The following is a 19,126-nucleotide window of genomic DNA, read 5'->3' as shown; positions in this document are numbered from 1 at the left end:
AGAATTTAAAGACGCCGCGTGATATAGAATTTTTTTTTTTCCTTTTTTTTGGGGGGGGGGTAGTTCCATAGTGACGAACGAAAATACAACAAGGGACATTTTTTTGCACAGCCACAGATTTGGACAAACTCTAATGGAGAGTCTGAGGCAGCATCTTGATTCAAATCTGCCTTAATCTCATTCACTGATAGTCACAGAAACGTCCCCATCTGCCATCTTTCTGCACAAGCCTGAAACAACTATCAAGTGGAAAGCTGACAAACTGCTTTCCTAGACAGAAATGGAAACCGGTTGCTTTAAGTTCAAGATGATTGAGGCAGATATATATATATATATATGTATATATATATATATACATATGTATATATATATATATGTATATATATGTATATATATATATATACATATATATATATATATATATATATATATATATATATATATATATATATATATATATATATATATACATATATGTATATATATATATATATATATATATATACATAGTTGAAAATGTCCAACTGTTGCCAGTTCCCAAACCCAAACAAATGCAAGGGATATGCCAGGTAGAGCATCCAACATGAAAACCAATGCCAGACTAAAAACCTTTGAAGATAACAACTGAAAGTTTTGTTTTGTTCTATTTTTTTTTCTGATTGATTCTTTAATTAATTTTACACAGAAAAGAGACTCAAACACAAGGCTGAGAAAATCAGACAAGCATTTTCAAGGAAAAAGATTTGCCAAAGTTGCCATGGTTACACAATGTAGCCTTAGTTCTAAAAATACGAGGCAGAGTTTTTAGAAGTTGGATTCGTAACAGATGAGCGGCACCAGAAACCACTGTGTTGGAAAGCAACATGTTGGGATTGAAAACTCTTGACACTGACTGCAACACAAATTAGTGCTTGGCATTCCTCTTCAAATGAATTTTTGCCCAATCATGCTTGAGGAATAAGTATTTTATTTTAGCTCAACTAAAAAAGCCCAATGGTGCCCATTATCACTGTGTGTGTGTGTGTGTGTGTGTGTGTGTGTGTGTGTGTGTGTGTGTGTGTGTGTGTGTCTTCCACGATTGATTTTGGGGCTTTTAATAATCTTCATAGACCAACAGGAGCATCAAAAAAAACTGGACCAGCAAACTGATAACACACCCACAATGCTCCCATTTCCTGCCATAGATCTTTTTTAATTTCCTCTTTCCTTAACGGATCCCGCATCAAGTCAGATTCATCACGGCAGCCACTGCAGGGCACCGACCCCAACAGTTGGAAAAAAAGAATGAAAACAGCTGTATTGCACTGATATATCAGTATTATGGTGTAAAGATAATAAATGATTGTTGAAACAACAACAATATGGGTCTTTTTTTCCCCGAGACAACAGTATATTTCTTGCGGGCCGAGAGCATTTTCATTTTTTTATTCCCTTAAAGCAGCTCTGAATAAATATTGACACTTAATAGCAGTAACATTATTGAGATACTGTGCAATGTAAATCACTTCTAAACTAAAATATCATCTGTGATCATCGCTTGGTGCAATGTGGCATTTGGTGGCTCCACAACATTCCCTACTCGGACGAGAGGAGTTAAGTTGGTCACAGTCGTGAAAGGCGGTTTGTGCACTTCCACAAAACCCTTTGATGTGCATTAAGTGAACAGAAGCGGCACATTTCTAAACAACTTCCTCAAACTCACAATGACGTTTGCGCACACTTGAGGCTTTTTGTCGACTCAATCCCAATGAGCAAAATGAGCAGGTTAGTTGGGTTAACAGTGACAGAGTAATCTTCAGCTCATGTGACCGATGAACTGTTATTGCAAACATCAACATTCTTTGTGGCCAGTGGCAACTGACCTGCACAAACAATCACATCTTCCCCTGTCCCTTAAATCCTCTCTCCATCTTTCTGCTGCTTTTGTTAAACATTGCTGCTTCTGATGGACAGTTTGCACTGCCCTATGTAATGACACCCCCCCACTTTAGGTGGCTTCGTTAATTACCATCACCATCATTACTCAGTTTTAATTTCCAAAGAATATTTTCAAAAATGTGTTTGTGCATATATTCTTCTTCCCACATTCTTCGAGTGCGTTTTCAAGCTGTCACACACACACACACACACACACACACACACACACACACACACAAACACACACACAATCATGGATACCATCTGTCTTTGTGCAATATTTTATATGCATCCCCATCAGTCTGGCCACCTTTAATTTCCACCTCAGTGTAAAGGACAAATTACTCCTTGCATTAGTGCTAGATTATGGCCAAGGACATAAATCATGAAGTGCGGAATTGTCTTGCAAAGGCGTAAGCCCCTGGGGGTTGGGAGGCAGGGGGAGAGGCGGCGGTGTGGCTGATTGAAGAGATCTCCGTCTTCAAAGAGCCGGGGTTACGATAAGTAATCATCATATTAATTCACAAGCCTTTGCCCTCAAATTGAGCTCCGAAGCCCGGAAAATATATGGTCAGTGGGTGGCAGCCGCGGGAGAAACTCTAGTGTCACAAAGCGGTCACACACACATGCGCGCACGCACACACACATACACAGACACTAACAGCAAACTGGCAGAAATGGCTCATTCCAGACAGGCAGGACGTCCATCCGCAGACGATCCAACTTCCTGCCTCTTTTTGCTCCAGGCTGCTGGTTGGTCAGCTGACACAAAGCTGGTGTCTGGAATGTCAGACTCATGATTGCTAACTCTCCCGGGTCTATTTTCCCCGTGCCAAAGCATGACAGGGAGATATGGATGAAATTAAGGCAACATGATTTGTTAAAAAAAAAAAAAAAAAAAGTCAGACCACATTCTGTATTGTTGTCTGTAATTTTGAGAGATTGTGAAAGACTAAATGCAAAATATTTCTTAGTATTTTTTTTTTTTGTAATTGCTGTCATTTTCCTTCAAGGCCAGTGGTTCAGTTTCCAGCAGATTGCGAGCATTCAGTTGTACCTGTTCCGCACACCAGCTAGTCACACAAGCGTTCAGTGCGGCAGCTGCACTGCCTGTCAAACGGAGCCAGGTCACTTCCCTCTACATTATCCATTTAGAAAATAAGCGGATGGACCTTCTTTTTTTCTTTTTTTAGTTGAATTAATTGAAGCCCTAAACACTGGCTGTGTAATTGCATTGTTTTCTTTTCTTTTCTTTTCTTTTTTTTTACGATGGAGCAGCAACGGAATTATATTTATTTGTCTTTATCAATCTGAATACATTTTCTCACCTAAATCATGGAATGTTATTTAGAAAATATGGACTGTTAACTGAGTTATGTATAAAATAAGCAAAATAAATAATTTATTTTATGAAGTAAAATAAATTAATAAGCAAATAGATGTTCCAAAAAACAGTGGCTGAGGTAAAACTGGACCTGTTACTTTCTGAAGGCCTTGATTTGATTTGAGTGGACAAACCAAATGTGTCTGAAAACACACCGAGCACATTAGAGGCTTTCACTTTGCCTTAATTTCATTGTGTAAAATGCAATTATGTCCTTCAGACTCTATAGAAAGTGACTGGCATCGACTGAAGTGTCGGGGAGAAATGTTAATTCAATTGTTGAAAATTAATCAGAAGATTAGATCTTTACCTCGTGCCCAAGAAATGATTGGTGTCATTCGAGACATTTCAGCCATCTATCATCCCACACGTTATATGCTTCAATAACAATTTGGCATGGATTTGCGAAGTGTGCAGAAGTTTTGTTTTTTTTTTGCCTTTTTTTAAAGAGAGAATTCAATCACAGTCGCACCAATGTACGACTCACGTCAGCAGACTTGTTCTGACCCCACATCCAGCCATTCTTGAGGTTCATAAAAGGAAAAGAACCCACCCAGTGGAAGTCTCTTTTGGTCAAGGATCCACTACATTTCCATTCTTGCACCCCAGTGTCTAACTGTGCTAACTGAAAGCCACAATTTATTTCAATATGCCCAGATTAATGCTTCATTTTTCGGCCCTTTTATGATCTACTGTAGCCCCCAAACCAAGCCGTGCCCATGTTAGTTCTCATAGGTGTGGCAACTTTATTTATACTCCCTTAAACTGGTTGGATCCACACAAAAGTGTCTCCTGGCTGGCAGGCTCCATGTCTATACCCGCTTCTCCTGCACTCAGGGTCACGGGGGTTGGCTGGAGTCTCTCCCAGCTGCACTAGGGCCAAGGCAGGGGTACATCCTGGACAATTATCCCATTTATCCCAGGGCCACTTGGAAAGGCAAACAACCAGCATGTTTTTGGACTGTGGGAGAAGGGAGAGAACCCACGCCACAGATACTTGAATGACGACGTGTTCTTTTTAAATTTTGGTGTCCTTAGCCATGACGGGTATCCATTGGTTGGAAAACGTTTTCTCCGTCAAACCCCAATGGTAATGTGTGTACAAGCTGCCGCCAGGGTCTGAGAGTTGAGAAGGGTTGAATCTTCAGGTTTTAGTGGATTATCACCGATCTCTAATCCTGGAATTTTGGGGTTAATGAAGTAATACACAAAAACACCTTGTGCATCAGGATGAGATGCAGGGGACCACCTGAAAACCTGCATATGGTTTGAGGAGGCGGAGTAATGCGTTAGTTCATAGGGCTGTGGTAGTTCATAAGAGTGTGGTAGTCCATTGGAGTGCAGTCGTTCTGGTGAGGAAACAGAAAAAGCCTGAGTGACCGACTACAGCCACGTCTCCCACCGCAAGGCCACCAACTTTTCATTACTTTGGTCCAGTTAGGGCTGGGCGATATAGGAAATAGTTGATATCGATATATATTTTTTATATCAGTCGATAATGGGTATATCATGACATAAAACAAATCACTTCTTTCAATCTTAAGAACCAAGGTTGATTTGTATTAAACATTTAGTTTCTGTCAGTTGAACATGACATAAAAAAGTGTTTCAAACAAGTACCGACTATAGAACGCACCTCAATATAAGCCTCACTCACAAAGTTTTTTTTTTTTTAATTGGAAATGTACATATATAAGCCGCACCGGTCTATAAGCCACCAATATCTAGGTTGTGAAATGAGATATATATTGGATAGTTAGATGGATAAAGATTAGATAGATAGATTTACCGGTACACAGAAAGATTTCTTACTTGTTTATTGACATAACTGAACTGATTCGTTTCCGAACGGTGCCGGTAACACAGCAGCAAAAGTGCTGATCAACCAAAACAGAAAAGTTGCGCACTGAACCCATTGAACACATGTCGAACCGCTGTCACTTTTTCTTCATGCGCACTGGAACTATTAAAGTGGCTTCAGTGTCGGAGTTGAACAGCCTCAGAAGAGCTTCGTCACCTTTTCTGTGTCTATGTCAGTGTTGCTCTCCGTGTCGCCGCTTATCTCGTTTTTTCACTTCCTGCTAAAGCGCCCCCTGGCGGGTGAAGTAAAATCCACAGAAAAGCCGCACCTTTGCGTAAGCCGCATGGTTCAAAGCGTGGGAAAAAAGTAGCGGCTTATAGTCCGGAAAATACGGTATACAAATAACGCCAAAATCAAAAACAATAAATAAAATGGGTATTTAAATATAAATAAACAAAAAAATGAATAAAAAACAAAACAGTTGTTTATATGCTCAGTGCAATTTCAAACAGCTTTCAAAATGAACATGAACAAAATGGGACGTTCACTCAACTGTAAGAAGCCTATGCTCAGAAAGGAAGGCACAAGAAACCCTAATTAGTGCAGTACTGTCCCTCAGTGCTGTCCATCTATTTGGTCAGACAGGCACAAGTCTACAGGTTATGAGCAAGGAAGACAAGGCATATTTTGCTGTGCACACTACTCTGTGTCTTGTCCGAACTGCAAAAACCAAAGTACCGCCACACCACTGATGTTTCGGTGTCCTTCTTGTCGACAATGTCGCAGACGCAGTCGTCCGTTAAGCCTTGGGCTGTTTCTTTCGTTTTCCCCTCGGTGGGAACACTCTTTTTTTTTCTTTCGTTTTCCCCCAGTTTTCTTGCTGACGGCGCTTCTGGCTACACGTAGCTGGTGCCTGCTACTCTATACTGTACTCTGTGTGCTTCTTGACTCTGTTCCAGCATGCGCGGACTCGGAGCAACTCCCATTGTCATTGGTTATTTGTATAGTCCATCAATACATGGAAGACTGCCATCTATCGAAAATGTTTAATATCCATATTGAGGAAAAGCTATTTTTAGATATATATCATTATCATTTTATCGCCCAGCCATAGGTCCAGTCTTTCATTCAGAGTGCAGCAACGTTCCCAGGCAGCTCATGGTTGCTGCCGCCTATGCACTACGCCAGGGTCAATCACAGTGCAAAGCTGCAGCCCAGCACACTGCGGCCGAAACAATGCTGTCTGACTGACTCATTACCAGACCTTGTAATAACTGACTGCTACAACCAACGACTCAGAAAGGCTTTCAGGCGTGAGTATGAACATTTGTGCAGAGGGAGCATTGGACCAAGATAGGTGTCATCGTTTTGCGGACTTGTGCTGCTGTCATGGGTGAGGGGGGTTTTGTCCCCTAAAAATAAAATAAATAAATAATAATCCCAGGCACACTAATGCAGCTTCTGCATTAGAGGTGGAAAAAGAGCAAGAGCCCATGCAAGCTGTAAAATTCTACTTGAAGGCAGATTCGGTAGTTACCATTGATGATGGATTCATGCGGAGTTCCCAGGGAGCAGCCTGGCTAACAGGCTCATTCCCACTGTTCAATTATTAAAGCCCGTGGGCGCCGGAACATCCACATGTTTTTTGCACTCGTCATATTTTATTTCATAGAAGTCATCAGCGGATGAATGAATTATTCACACCGCCTGCTCCCCTGACAGTTTTTTGAATGGTCGGTTTTGGTTGGCAGCCACAGACGATTGGTTAACCTGCCCTTGTTCTCCCGCCAGAAGTTCTCGGCAGTGCTGCGAGGAGGCAGCAAACACACCACGGCACCACTTCAGCGTGCGCGTTGTTTGTCATTGGCTGTGATGACTTATTCTTTTTCATGGTTCCGTGGGGAAAAAGAAAAGCCAAAATATCCAGCAGGAGTCGCACGCCGTCCCACGAGTATTTCATTATTTATTTTATTTGTTTCGGCTAAGTGCCAACTGTGTTCTCTGACTGCGTCTCTAATGTGTTTCCTCCACTCAGATCTACCGACTACGGCTCGACTTATGAGAGGATGAACGACAAAGTCGGATCCAAGACCGTCTTGAGTTACCTGTACGTCTGTCCAACCAACAAGAGGAAGGTAAGAAATTGGCAGGAATTGTGTTGTTTTTTATCCTGCTCACAGTGAATATAATATCCAAACTAATAGGATGAGATAAAGACAAAGCCCACTTGTGAGCTGGAAGATCTGCTTGTACCGCCAAGTCTGTGTGTCTGTGTGTGTCCTGGCACAGAAACATGAAGGAGAAGTGCGACCTGCCTTTTTGTTTCCATGCCTCTGATCCCTCTTCTTGCTTTTTGCTAGGCAGAAATTGTCGACTTTCTGTTTTCGTGCGACACGGGGATAATGAGGAAGGGATCTCTTTCGTTGCGTGTGTTGTTTGTGTTTTGTTTTGGGATGCTTCTCTGTGCCATGTGTTCAACTTCCTACTGTGGAAACAGCCTTCATTTTCTGACAAAAACAAACTGAGCTGAGCAGTAGCACCTAAACCAACTGGAAACGCGGCGGGCTAGCAAGCTAGCTGGTCACTTGTCTTGGTCCACTGGAGGACGCGCGCTACCCTCATTAATAGAGAAATCTACTGTACGGGTTATTTTCTGTCAAATGGTTGCTCAGAGCTTCCAACGGCCAAATTAAGAATTTGAAGAAGACAAAGTGGGAGGAGCGCCAGCTGCCAACCATCTGCCAGCATCTCCACTCTGTCCAGGATATCTGTCACTTACTTCCAACTCCATCCTGGGTATTAATGGTTTTGCATCCCATTAACATTATTTGCAGTTGGCGTCCAATTCTTTTTACTAAAATTGAGATTCAGCTTTCTAATGGGGTAAAAATAACATATTTAAATTCTATCAATTCTGACCACACGTCCCAATCCATTTTTTTAAATCCATATTTTTTTCATTTAATGAATTTACTTTGTTTTACTGATTTTTTTTTTTTTTTCTAGCGTATGTACCCACATTGTAACACAATGTGACAGATCACGTTCTCTTCACTGGTGGCCACAGCCAATCAGCTGCCTCCATCTAACCATCTCCTCTGCATCCTCTCCTCTCACACCAACCGACTTCATGTCAACCTTCAGCCCATCCATAAATCTTCCTCTGGGCCTCCTGCCTGACAGCCTTCCTTCCTTCCCAAATATAAACTGTCCCTCCTCCTTTCCCACTCACTTCCAAAAACAAGATTTCCATGGAGCAAATGTGAAGTTCCGTATTTAATAACAGGTACTAAAAATTGAAGCAACAGCTGACATTGAAAATACTATATAAGCCTATGTGTAAAAAGAGCGTCTTAAAGGTCCAGTGTGTAAAATTTGTCTTGATTTATGTTTTTATGTTGAGAAAAGCTTAACATACAGCCCATAAATACAGTAATAAAAGTGTCTACTCTCAGTACAATAAAAGCAATTTGGTATCCCTACCTTTAGAACAGTTCTCATACATATAAGAATACACATAGAGCACTAAGGGTCTTGCTCCCAGTTAGCTGCCATTTTGCACTGCCATTTTTTAAGGAAACTAGCCTGACAGTAAACACGAACCACGCTGTCAGGTGGGCTTCCTTAAAGATTTTACACACTGGACCTTTAAGTTCTTTTCTTTTTTCCCCGCACTTATTTACACATCATCTCTCGGAAGCAGAAAATGAATCTGCTCTCTGACCGAGTGCTGTGCTGTACCACGACTCCACGCCAGCAAAACCACAGCGGAGAGGTCAGAGGGCTGCAGAGAGGGAGGCGGTCTCTATCTGGCGACCACAGGCTGCCTCCTCTAACAGTCGGCTGGAGTTGCCCTGTTGTCTTGTATGCAAATAAGCAGAAAAAGAAAATTGATTTTGAAAAAAAGAGCCTAACACCGATGGTTACAAATGGTTGTATGCGTGGAATGAATATGCGGTGACCCCATGTCGATATTAAACATTACATATTAACCTACATGTATACTATATAGAAATATAGACCAAAGAGTCAATATAATGGCAATATAATGGAGGTTTTGGAATATTACGTTACGATGTTACCCCCATCCTGCAGAGTTCGTTCTAGAGCTTGAATTTTGCAGCCTACCTTTTATAACAGTCTGCTGTCACTGTGGGTCATTTATCACTTTGCTATTCAAAATGGTTGTAAGCTTCGAGAATCCTGTATGACCTTATTTGACTAGCTGTGTAGCAGGAGGTCTGGAGGACCATGTCTTTTGAGGTTTGAGAGGTAAAATCCATTCCAGTTGGATGTAAGTGAAAAAGTTGTCGGCTTCCTGCCCCCTGATCTGCTTTTTTAGCCTTATCTGGATTACACAACTGCAGCTAGGCTCTCCGCCAATTTCACGTTCGCCACTATCAAGTGGCTGAAACACAGGCATGTGGATGCCTTTAACACTGAGCTGTAAACAAACATTTTTGACATGCACTAAACCTGTGCAACATCATCAGAAACAAACTGTAATGCATCTGGAGCCGTGTTTTTCGTCGACCCCATGCATGTAATTGCAGCATCCACTTTGCTTTAAAATTTAATGAGGGCTGCTCAGCGCGGCCACCACTGTCATAGCAGCAAACATACATTTTAAATACAGCATGCCGATTGTTTGCTGGGGTAAAATATTGGTCGTTTTCACACCGTGGGAACATCACATCAGTAAAGGGACTTTTTTCAGCCAGAAAAAAAGGAAAATTGAAGGCGGACAGCACTTTTGAATAGAGTGAGGACTCAGTGGGTGTCAGCTGCACTGCGATGCTCAGTGATTTCCGATGGTTAAGTGCTTGAAAAATGATTTATCTCACTAGTCAGCTTCATGACAGTTAATGAGAGCTCAGGTCAGTGGGGGGTGGTGGGCGTATAGATCCAAGTATTGATGTCTCTCATTGAACTGGTATTGTTCAATATCAGTGTGATGAGATACTTAAGATTTGTATCGAGACATTGTATTTGTATATATTGATTACTATATTTGGAATATATGATCTATACCTAATTTCAAGTAAATAACAGTAGCACTAATACCAAGAAAAAAAATGTAATTGAGGACAGGCTATCAGGTCTTTCTGAAAACTGCTGCCCGAAGGTGAGAAAGGTATTGAATTGGATGGACTAATATTAAGTTAAATAAAGAAATTAGTATTTATTTAGGTAAATATTCTTTTTACCAAAAATGGCCAAATTCTGTCCTAGGTTTGTAACAATCTGAAGGGGAAAAAAGAAAAACACTTACATCCACCTTCAATAAAAAACATTGGCATCTTCAACACTGGGACTTGGTATCGGCTCAATAGCAAATTTTGCAGTTCGCACAACATGACAGGTCACAATGCAAGAGCTTCCAATTACTGGCGATCGACGGTTTGATGTGAGGATGCAACCAGTTGACTGACAGCTCATTTCCAGACGCCTTTAAGCCTTTTTGTTTTGTGTGTTAAATTCCGTAATAATACCAGGAGGCAAGCGATCAATGTAATAACGTCGGCTAGCGCTAACAACGCACTTCTGACTGGCGGAGATGGAGCGCTAAGGATTGAGAAGTGGTTGCCATCACTGTGCACTGGATTGTATTATTTATTTATTTATTGCATCAATGTTATTGTATGTCTTTTCTACAATGAATATTTCCTCAGTAAATTGCATCATTGCATTGTTTTAACTTACAAACAAGTCCATCGACTTCAAGAATAATAACAGAAGGCTTAGATAAAATTTTAAAAGTGTGTTGACTGCTGAGTGACGTAGTGAGCTAAAATGAATTACCGTACATATTTTTTCAACCGGTTCCGTTCATTGTAATGGGCGGTAATTCAGAGAACTTCACCATATGAGCTGGCTCATCACTATGAAAATAGGACTTCAAGCACCAGGAGAGTTAAATATGAGCAGGGAATCTTCCACATATGCAGGAGACGGTATAAAAACAATTTTAAAGGTGTCACTGCAAACAGTCCCTGTAGTCAGGACGGTCAGCAGCAGAGGTAAAATGTTCTGAACACAAACAGAAATGCTCTGGAGGTGCTCAGGTTCATCAGGCGTGCGGTCCCAAGGCTGAGCCGAGGCTATGACCCTGAATGCGGCGGCACCGTGTGGGACTTGACAGGGTCCTGGGACGGTTGGGACTAAACAAGACAGATCGGAGCGGACGGACAGACGCTCTGGAAATTTAATTCCACATGAAGGACAGGCAGAAATGAAACATGGCCCCACTGCTGAAAAGACATACTTGTTTTTTGTTTGTTTTTTTTTTTTTCGCCTCAAAGTCAAGTTGTTTTAGATTAAATAAACGCACAACAGATGAACCAGGAGGAGGGGAATAACACAGACCGAATTCTAATTCCTCAGTTAAAAACAAGTCAGACGCTTTGCTGCACCATCTCTGGAGGGTATTTAACTTTGACCTCTGCTTTTTTTTTTTTTTTTTTTTCTCCCTGGCCCCACTCCCCTCTGCGGACCTTATCTCTTCTTTTAATTATTTCGATTTGCTGTCGCTCAGATGAATGAAAGTCTGCCTTGATGCCGACCACATCCTCCTGCTGCTTTAATATATCTAAGAGTTTCCTGCTTAGCATCCACCTGTGCTCCGTAGTGGAACAAGAAATAGAGCCTAATTGTCTGCTGCCCTTTCAAATGTTCCCTTCAACCGCGACAAAAGGACCGTCCTGGGCGACATGCGTGGAAGCGAGCGTACATGCTTTGCCCACACTGTCCAAGAGGCAAAAAAAAGAAAGAAAGATAGAAAAGACTTAAAACGAAGCCGAAGCAGTGACCTTTTCCAATGTCACATTATGGTGCTGAATGATAGTAATGACATTTCGCGGCGGGCTTTGAAATATGAATCTTCCCGGCTACTTTTTGATGTCTCCTTCCCGGCCTGATTGAGCGTCTGTTGGCCTGGGTTAATTTGAAAATATAGACACAAGCCGTTAAAATGCCATACAGGGAGGCGAGACAGCGGTGAGGAAGAGGGGGGAAAAAAAAGCGACACGCGCGCGCGCGCGCACACTGGCACGACGGCTAAATGCGGGTGATTAAGTCCTGATCTGCACCTAACGAGCATATTGTGGCGACAACTCTCAGTTAGAGCCGCTGGCCGTCAGAGGCAGACGGAGCCCCATTGATCCGACATGACGTGATTCATTCGGCGCTCGCCGTCTTTGATCCACACCTCCACTTAAGTCACCGCCGGACAAACTGCCGCCTCCTATCTCTGCTCCGCAGCTCAGGCGCGGCTTGCACATCGCGCCGATAAAACCAAGCAGTTATCCCTCCAACCTGCTATCGATTTCGTATTGCTGCACCTCCCCTCACGCCTCCTCCCCCTCCTCCCCAGCCCATTTGGGGGAGACGGTGCCAGGGGGAATCCTAATCACCTCCCGCTAATGCGAGCGCTGGCTACCCAGTTTTGGGAGCAAATCGAATGCAATGTGGGGCCGATTGTTTGAATGCGTAGGTGAGAATTTAGCCTGTACTGGCAGTCATATTGGCTGTGGTTTCATCTCATCAGCAGCAGGCAGAATCTGGCCGGTGGCGATAACATGCAAAGTTTGGGACATTACAGTGTGTGTGTGTGTGTGTGTGTGTGTGTTTTGTTTTTGTTTTTTGGTGAAAATGAACATGTTGTTTGGATGTTGCGTCTCCAGGTCCAAGAAAAAAAAGAAGACAGAATCGCCATGAGTCGCTCATCAAAGTTTTTGAGTCATTTCCATCACAGAGTCTGTCACCCAGTGTGTGGAAATTCAAGATGTGCACACAGGCAATAGTAACACCAAGTCCCCACTGGTGCACTCCACCAAAACCAGTGATTTGAAATGTTCCATTGTGAAAAAAAGAATAAGGATTACAACTCAAAATCCTTTTTTGAGGGGGAGTAAATTGTTCATTTTGTGAATGGCACTGGACCACAATGAACAACTGGGTGATTGGATGAAGGAAGGAGTCAGGAAACAAATAGAAGCAAGGATGATTCATCCAGGAATTACACATCATGGTTATACTCATTACTTGGGGCAGGGCTCGATATTAGACACATAAGGCCAGATCCACATAGAATGGAGCGCAGCGGCAAATTGAGGCGCTTTTTGCGGTGACTTTGAATGAAATGGACCATTTTCTCATTCTTTAAGTATTTTTTTGCAACATCTCCGAACATTTGCAGTTGCTCCCCTCCAAAGTTAACGTGTTCAAGTAATGGTTTACCTTCACAAACAAACCTGTTCATGAACGTCCAATCTTTTTTCTCTGGTTCAAGCATGATTGGTTTACTGGTGCCTAATGAAAAACAATGTATCCACATCACCTCCGTGGAGGGTTTCCCTGCTTGAAGTGCTGGAAACAGCCGTCAGTGATGGATGTGCTATCGTTTGTCTAATTCAAACTGAACTGACTTGCAGTGCAGTGACTCAGATAGATGTCGCTTCAGCTCGGCCATGCTAATATCTGCAGGAGTGTGAACGTTTTGGCCTGAAAAGAAGTGAAAGACTGAGCCCGGTGCCGTACGACCTCGGCCTTTATACAGCAGCGGGCGGCTCTGTTTAATGGTGTCCATTCAGAAGTGATGCAATAAACAACCAAGAACCAATAGAGCAACCCTGTGGGGCCTGGTGGAGCCACACTGTACTGCACGCCAAGGCGCCGTCCGGTGGTCATGACAGGCTGTGGGACGACTTTTAGTGTTCCTTCTAGGGTTGTGTTCCTCGCCACATACAAAGAACCTTGTGAAGAACCTTGAGCATTGTCTTGACTTTATTAGCACCTTTGTTACCTTTCACTTGTCACTTTTTAATCCTTATATTGCACAGCACGACAGCATCTGCCACACTAACATTTCACTGCCATGTGAGAAATAAAAATCTTTGAATCGCTGAGTAAACAAACTGTTGGACAACAGTTCTAAGGCAAATGTCTTAATGAGGTAAGAGACAACGAAAGAGGTGTCACCATCGGCTGACAACAATAATAAACACACACTTCAATGTCTATCAATTCTCACACGCAAAGTGTTTCACAAACCCTCTTCCTCGGCAGCTTTCTCTGCCATAAAAAAAAAAACGCTCTGCCTCACACAAGCACCGGCCTAAAGGCGACGGACGTCAGTTTCCTCGAAAACGATGTATTACAAAGCTGTTCATTTGCGCCTTCCATTGTGAAGGAGGAGTTCCCCGTGACCGTTTTATCAGCTTCCTCAAAGACTCATTAGCACAAAAAGAAATATGCATTGTGGAATTCCTGCTCTTATTGAATTGGGTAATAGCCGCGATAGCTCTGCCAGGAATATGCCAAGCATGAAATTAGAGCCCCGACCGCTGTGACACTGTTCCATTTGAATTGGAATTCCACCACAAGGAGGAAACATGGAGAATGGACACTTTTTCTTTTTTTTTAAAAGAACAATCTAAAAAGAAAAAAAGAAATAAGGCATTCGAAGGTATTACGCCGACTCGTGTTTGACTATTTAACACCTTGCTTGCTCAGCGGCTAATTTAGCGGCCTTATTAGCCCAGTCCAGCTACTTGGTGCTATAAACTGACTTGGTGTTATTTTGGTGGGAGCGCGATGAAAAGCCGTCTATCTCAGGCGTGCACAGGAGGACCTGCATAGCCATGGCAACGGAGGCATTATTTCCAGTCACACTCACTAAATTAATTTTTAGGAATGCAGAGGTCCTGTTTGCCGACGCAGGAGCCTGATGTCAGCCTAGAGGCAGGAGGCCCGGTCTGCTGACACCGCCTTCTGCCTCCAGCATCCCTCCACTGATCTCACCGTCTCTGCACCTCCCTGCTCCAAACTTGCCCTTCAAATACTCCCCCAACTTCAAACATTCACAACCTTGTGTGTGTGTGTGTGTGTGTGTGTGTGTGTGTGTGTGTGTGTGTGTGTCTGCTTCCGTCTCTCCTCACAGATTATGGTGTTGACAGACCCGGAGTTCGAGAGCAGTGTTCTCATCAGCACAGACGAGGGAGCCAGCTTCCAGAAGTACCGCCTCACCTTCTACCTCCTGAGCCTGTTATTCCACCCCACTGAAGAGGACTGGGCCCTGGCATACAGCCACGACCAAAAGGTGAGATCGTCGGGACTGCGCCGGCTCAGATCACATCTTCATTTCGGTGTCCTGGTTGGACCATTCTGTCTTTACAAAACACGTTCTGAAGTGTCTGAAGTGCCTGGTCAAACCTTAAGCCCCATGGGGCCGCTCAGTGATTGCTATCCATGTTCCAGTCCACAAGCCCAGAAATATGAAGAGGGCTGTGTCAGGAGTGCATGCATCCATTTTTCTAAACACATTTCTCCTGCCCTCAGGGTCACAGGGGTTTACTGGAGTCTATTCCAGCTGTTGTTGGGTGAAAGCGGGACTTCGCCAAACAGTTGTCAGGTTATAACAGTGAGACAAGTGCTTGCACTCATAGCTACGGCCAATTAAGCTAGAATGTTTTTTGACCGTGGGAGGAAGCCGGAGAACACGGAGAGAACCCACACAGACACAAGGAGAACATTCAAACTTCGCCCAAGTCTGGGGATCAAACTCGCAACCTCCTTGCTCTCAGGCGACAGTGCCAACCACTGCACCTTAAGCCAAGTTGAACATATGTATTATTCACTGTAGCCACTCTGAAGGTAAGAGACAGTAGGAGCTGAAGTGTTTGAGTAACTTGGAGCAGACATGCAGAAAATTGTGCCATGTGAAGTCAGCTCACTTCAAAATATTAATAGAAACAAACCGGGTTATCTATCGTGTCAATTTATATTTTCATGATGAAAAGCTTGAAGGTAAAGAAAGGGGGATGTGGTCATATAGTTATTGAATCATTTATGAATTTGTTTTAATGGAAAAATATGGTTCCCTTTTGATCTGTGCCTATTCATTTTTGCCAAAGGCTATGATGCTGTTTCATCGCCTAAAGTCTTTTTATTTTCTCAACTTATTGACTCATCTTTTACAAAAACATTGGGCTGGGAGGGGGGAAACGGGGCAATTTGGGAAGTTTGTATTTCTATCAGACTGTTGGGCCAGAGACGAGCAGCTTTACGAATACAGATAATAAAAAAAAAACTCTTTGCAGCCTCTCCAGTTTGATGATACAAACAATCCCTTCTTGTCGAAACTTGGCAACTTTCCTTACCCACAATGCAACTCTGCCAAGACAGTTGAGAGGATTCAGCAGCAAATGCGGACCAAAGCTGCCACACTGAAGAGGAATTCCTCGCGTCTGAAGACATATGTTTGCTTATTCAGGCTCGTCACCATCAGCCTGACACACAGGACCCAACTTTATCGTCCCACAGGGCTCAACACAACATTAGCTTTCACCTGGTGCATGTGACTCCAAACACCCTGCTCACTTTGAGAAGAAGCTTCCAGAGAGGCCCTTTGCAAAGAGAAATTGTACGACCCAACGTGGAGAATTTGTTTAACTGTATTCGCTGCTGTCGTAAAAAGTTGTAGGTTGTTGAGCAGCCAACAACACAGTCAAGGTGCACGTGACCTCTTCTGCCTTATACCTTCCTCTGCTATCTGTCATTTGACAAACTCAAATTGTGGTCTGTGAATCAAATGCTGTGCCAAAGTCAGTCCTTCAAAGTGATCGCCGGCCTCCTGTTTCTCTCCCCTTTTCTTCCTCGTGGCGTCACCTTCACTGGACTTTGTCCCCACAGCGTGGAGCAGTGCATCGTCACAGAGCGCTCAGAGATTTTTCCCAGTTAAGGTCTGACGCCGGGGTCAGCGTCTCCGAGCAAAGAGCCAAAGACTGCAAGGGGTGATGATCGGTGAGCAGCGGTGACTGTGGCGAACTTGTGGCCGGGTTTGTTCCCACTCACCTTGAGGTTGAAACGGACACCAGAAAACGTACAGTGGTGGGCATGAGCCAATTTCCGAAAACTCTCACATGTGCAGTGGAATCACCTTTTTTCGCCTTCAAAATAACACACGATAAGCTTATCGACGGGGATTGGCTGCTCAGGACATGATGTAGAAGACGCGGCCGGTGGCGTCCGATTGCATCGTACAGCTCGTGAAAAAGTTATTCTCAAGTTTTAGATCAACACAGACAATAACTTCCGAGAAATCAACTCTGTGGATTGCATTTGTGGCAGTACTCCCAAAACATGTCTGTGTTGCCTTCACTCAACAGTTGCAGTGGGACATTTTAGAATTTAGACCATCTTTTAGTTAGGATGGTGGAACTGCAGAAGTGAGAAATCAGCCACCAGCCAACGGCACTGCTGGCATCTCATATTTGTTTTTGTTTTTTGTTTTTTTTAGAACAGATTGTTAAAACAATAAAACAACAACAATAAAAATGATCGGCAACAATTTTGTGCATATTCACACTAGAGGAAATGGGTAGTTGCCAGTTTAAAAATCAATGTAATTCTACAAAAAATGAGCAGATAATGTCATTAAATTTCCACTGCATGTTGAAATTACTAAATCTAAAAAAAAAGTCAAAAAAACAGAAGGATTAAATTAAATGTGTTTTTTTTTTGTTTTTTTTTAATAAAAATCATTTTGTTTATAAGCATAATGAAAACAATGCATTCTGTGTTCCAGTCAGACTGATGCCATTTATAGTCTCCAAATGTTATTTTTGTGCACCGACATAGGGATCGTAAAATTAATTCTGTTGCCGCGGCTTTAAGAACTAAGCGTGAAGCTGCTGTTTTTAACGGTTGGGACTTGAGATTAGGAAGATAGCCAGGTTGTGATGTCTGGAAACGAAGCTGGAAGAGGCGGGTCCTGCGCTCAGCTGGGAGTTCGGGTTCTGTATCCAAAAGCTGCTTGTCATCTGTCGCTTTTCCAAATCCAGTCTAATATTCATTAAAAAAAAAAAAGTCGTTATGAGTTGCAGAGCCAGCCAAAGCTAGCGATTGGTGGGTCGACGTTAACCTCAGTGTCTGAGGTTAAGGGGGCGGGTCGTTGTAGAGGATGATTACAGGTGCGAATCAGGAAATGACTTCCTCAAGGCCTGCAATTCACGCCTCCGCCTTCAGCTCGGCTCTCTAGCGTGGCAAACGCCCGCCGCCGCTGCCCGTCTTCCCTCCGGCTGTTGTCGCAAATGTAAAATATGTTCTCCATCTAGTTAGCGAAAGGAGTTTTACGCAGACATCACGGCTCCGCTTAATTTGACCTGATTTTTCCCCCCGCAGCCGCCGACACTTCATCTCGGCTGTTGAGCCGGCAGCGCGAGGCTCTAATATGCTCATTTTCGGCTCGCGACCGGCTAATAGTTTTCAGACTGGGTCACTCTGAATTTAATCAGCTGTAAGTCGCTGCTTAGCTGTGGTTAAGTGCAGCCCCAAGGACTGCAGGCAGGAGTCAGAGAACTCTTCAGAGAGCAGACATCCAAATCCGTGTCGGGACAAATTGGCCGCAGTGTTTTTGGTTTTTGTTTCTTTTTTCTTGTTGCAATTCTCGATTCTCCTTTATGATTTTTTTTTTTTTTTTTTTTTTTTTTTTCCAGAGGACACCAGGGCCAGGCCCTTCCTTGAGTAGATGGCAGTATTTTTAGATTCGCTACTCTTATTGACCTCACAAAGCTCTCATCTCTCGGCTTCGGGGGGCTCGGCAGAGACAATTACTCACTGATGGAGTCCCAAGTTGGATTCCGAGAACAGGGCCAACGTTGCTGCTGCCAAGCAAGCGAGTTATGCAAACAGTGCCGACGTAGTCGAGGGGGGTGAACAACATGCAACAAATTGTTGAGTTGTCTACTTTTCATCGCATGAGCGGAGCTCCCGCGCATGGCAGACGAGAGGGCAACAACCTGCTGAGGAGAAAACGCGACCTTCGCTGATCGCGGGAGCGTCGCCACCGGGGAACCTTTGCGTTCTTTCACTGGAGACCAGTTTGATTTTCGCCATGAAGATACTTTGTTGCCATTCAAGGAGGGCAAATCTAAAGGAAGAACCAAGTTTGGAAACGGGAGATTTGGAAAATTTTGGAAAGAATAATGTCCTGTTTCACCCGCGGGTGCCACTACCTCACAGCT

General features: G+C 43.3%; 1 protein-coding gene across 1 annotated transcript in view; it reads left to right on the top strand.

The window, feature by feature from the left end:
* The window catches only part of sorcs3a (sortilin related VPS10 domain containing receptor 3a), a 176,335-nt gene that overhangs the window by 89,673 nt on the left and 67,536 nt on the right, over window positions 1-19,126 (top strand). Inside the window, exons 3-4 of the mRNA XM_076035191.1 lie at window positions 7,138-7,237; window positions 15,043-15,201. Of these exons, the coding sequence (XP_075891306.1) occupies window positions 7,138-7,237; window positions 15,043-15,201 (259 nt within the window). The remainder of the gene's footprint in view (window positions 1-7,137; window positions 7,238-15,042; window positions 15,202-19,126) is intronic.

This window comes from Nelusetta ayraudi, unplaced genomic scaffold (assembly GCF_046127955.1).
Source record: "Nelusetta ayraudi isolate G7.1 ecotype Tasmania unplaced genomic scaffold, CSIRO-AGI_Nayr_v1 ptg000004l, whole genome shotgun sequence".
NCBI classification, from domain to species: Eukaryota; Metazoa; Chordata; class Actinopteri; order Tetraodontiformes; family Monacanthidae; genus Nelusetta; species Nelusetta ayraudi.
This window is presented reverse-complemented; position numbering and strand designations above follow the sequence as displayed.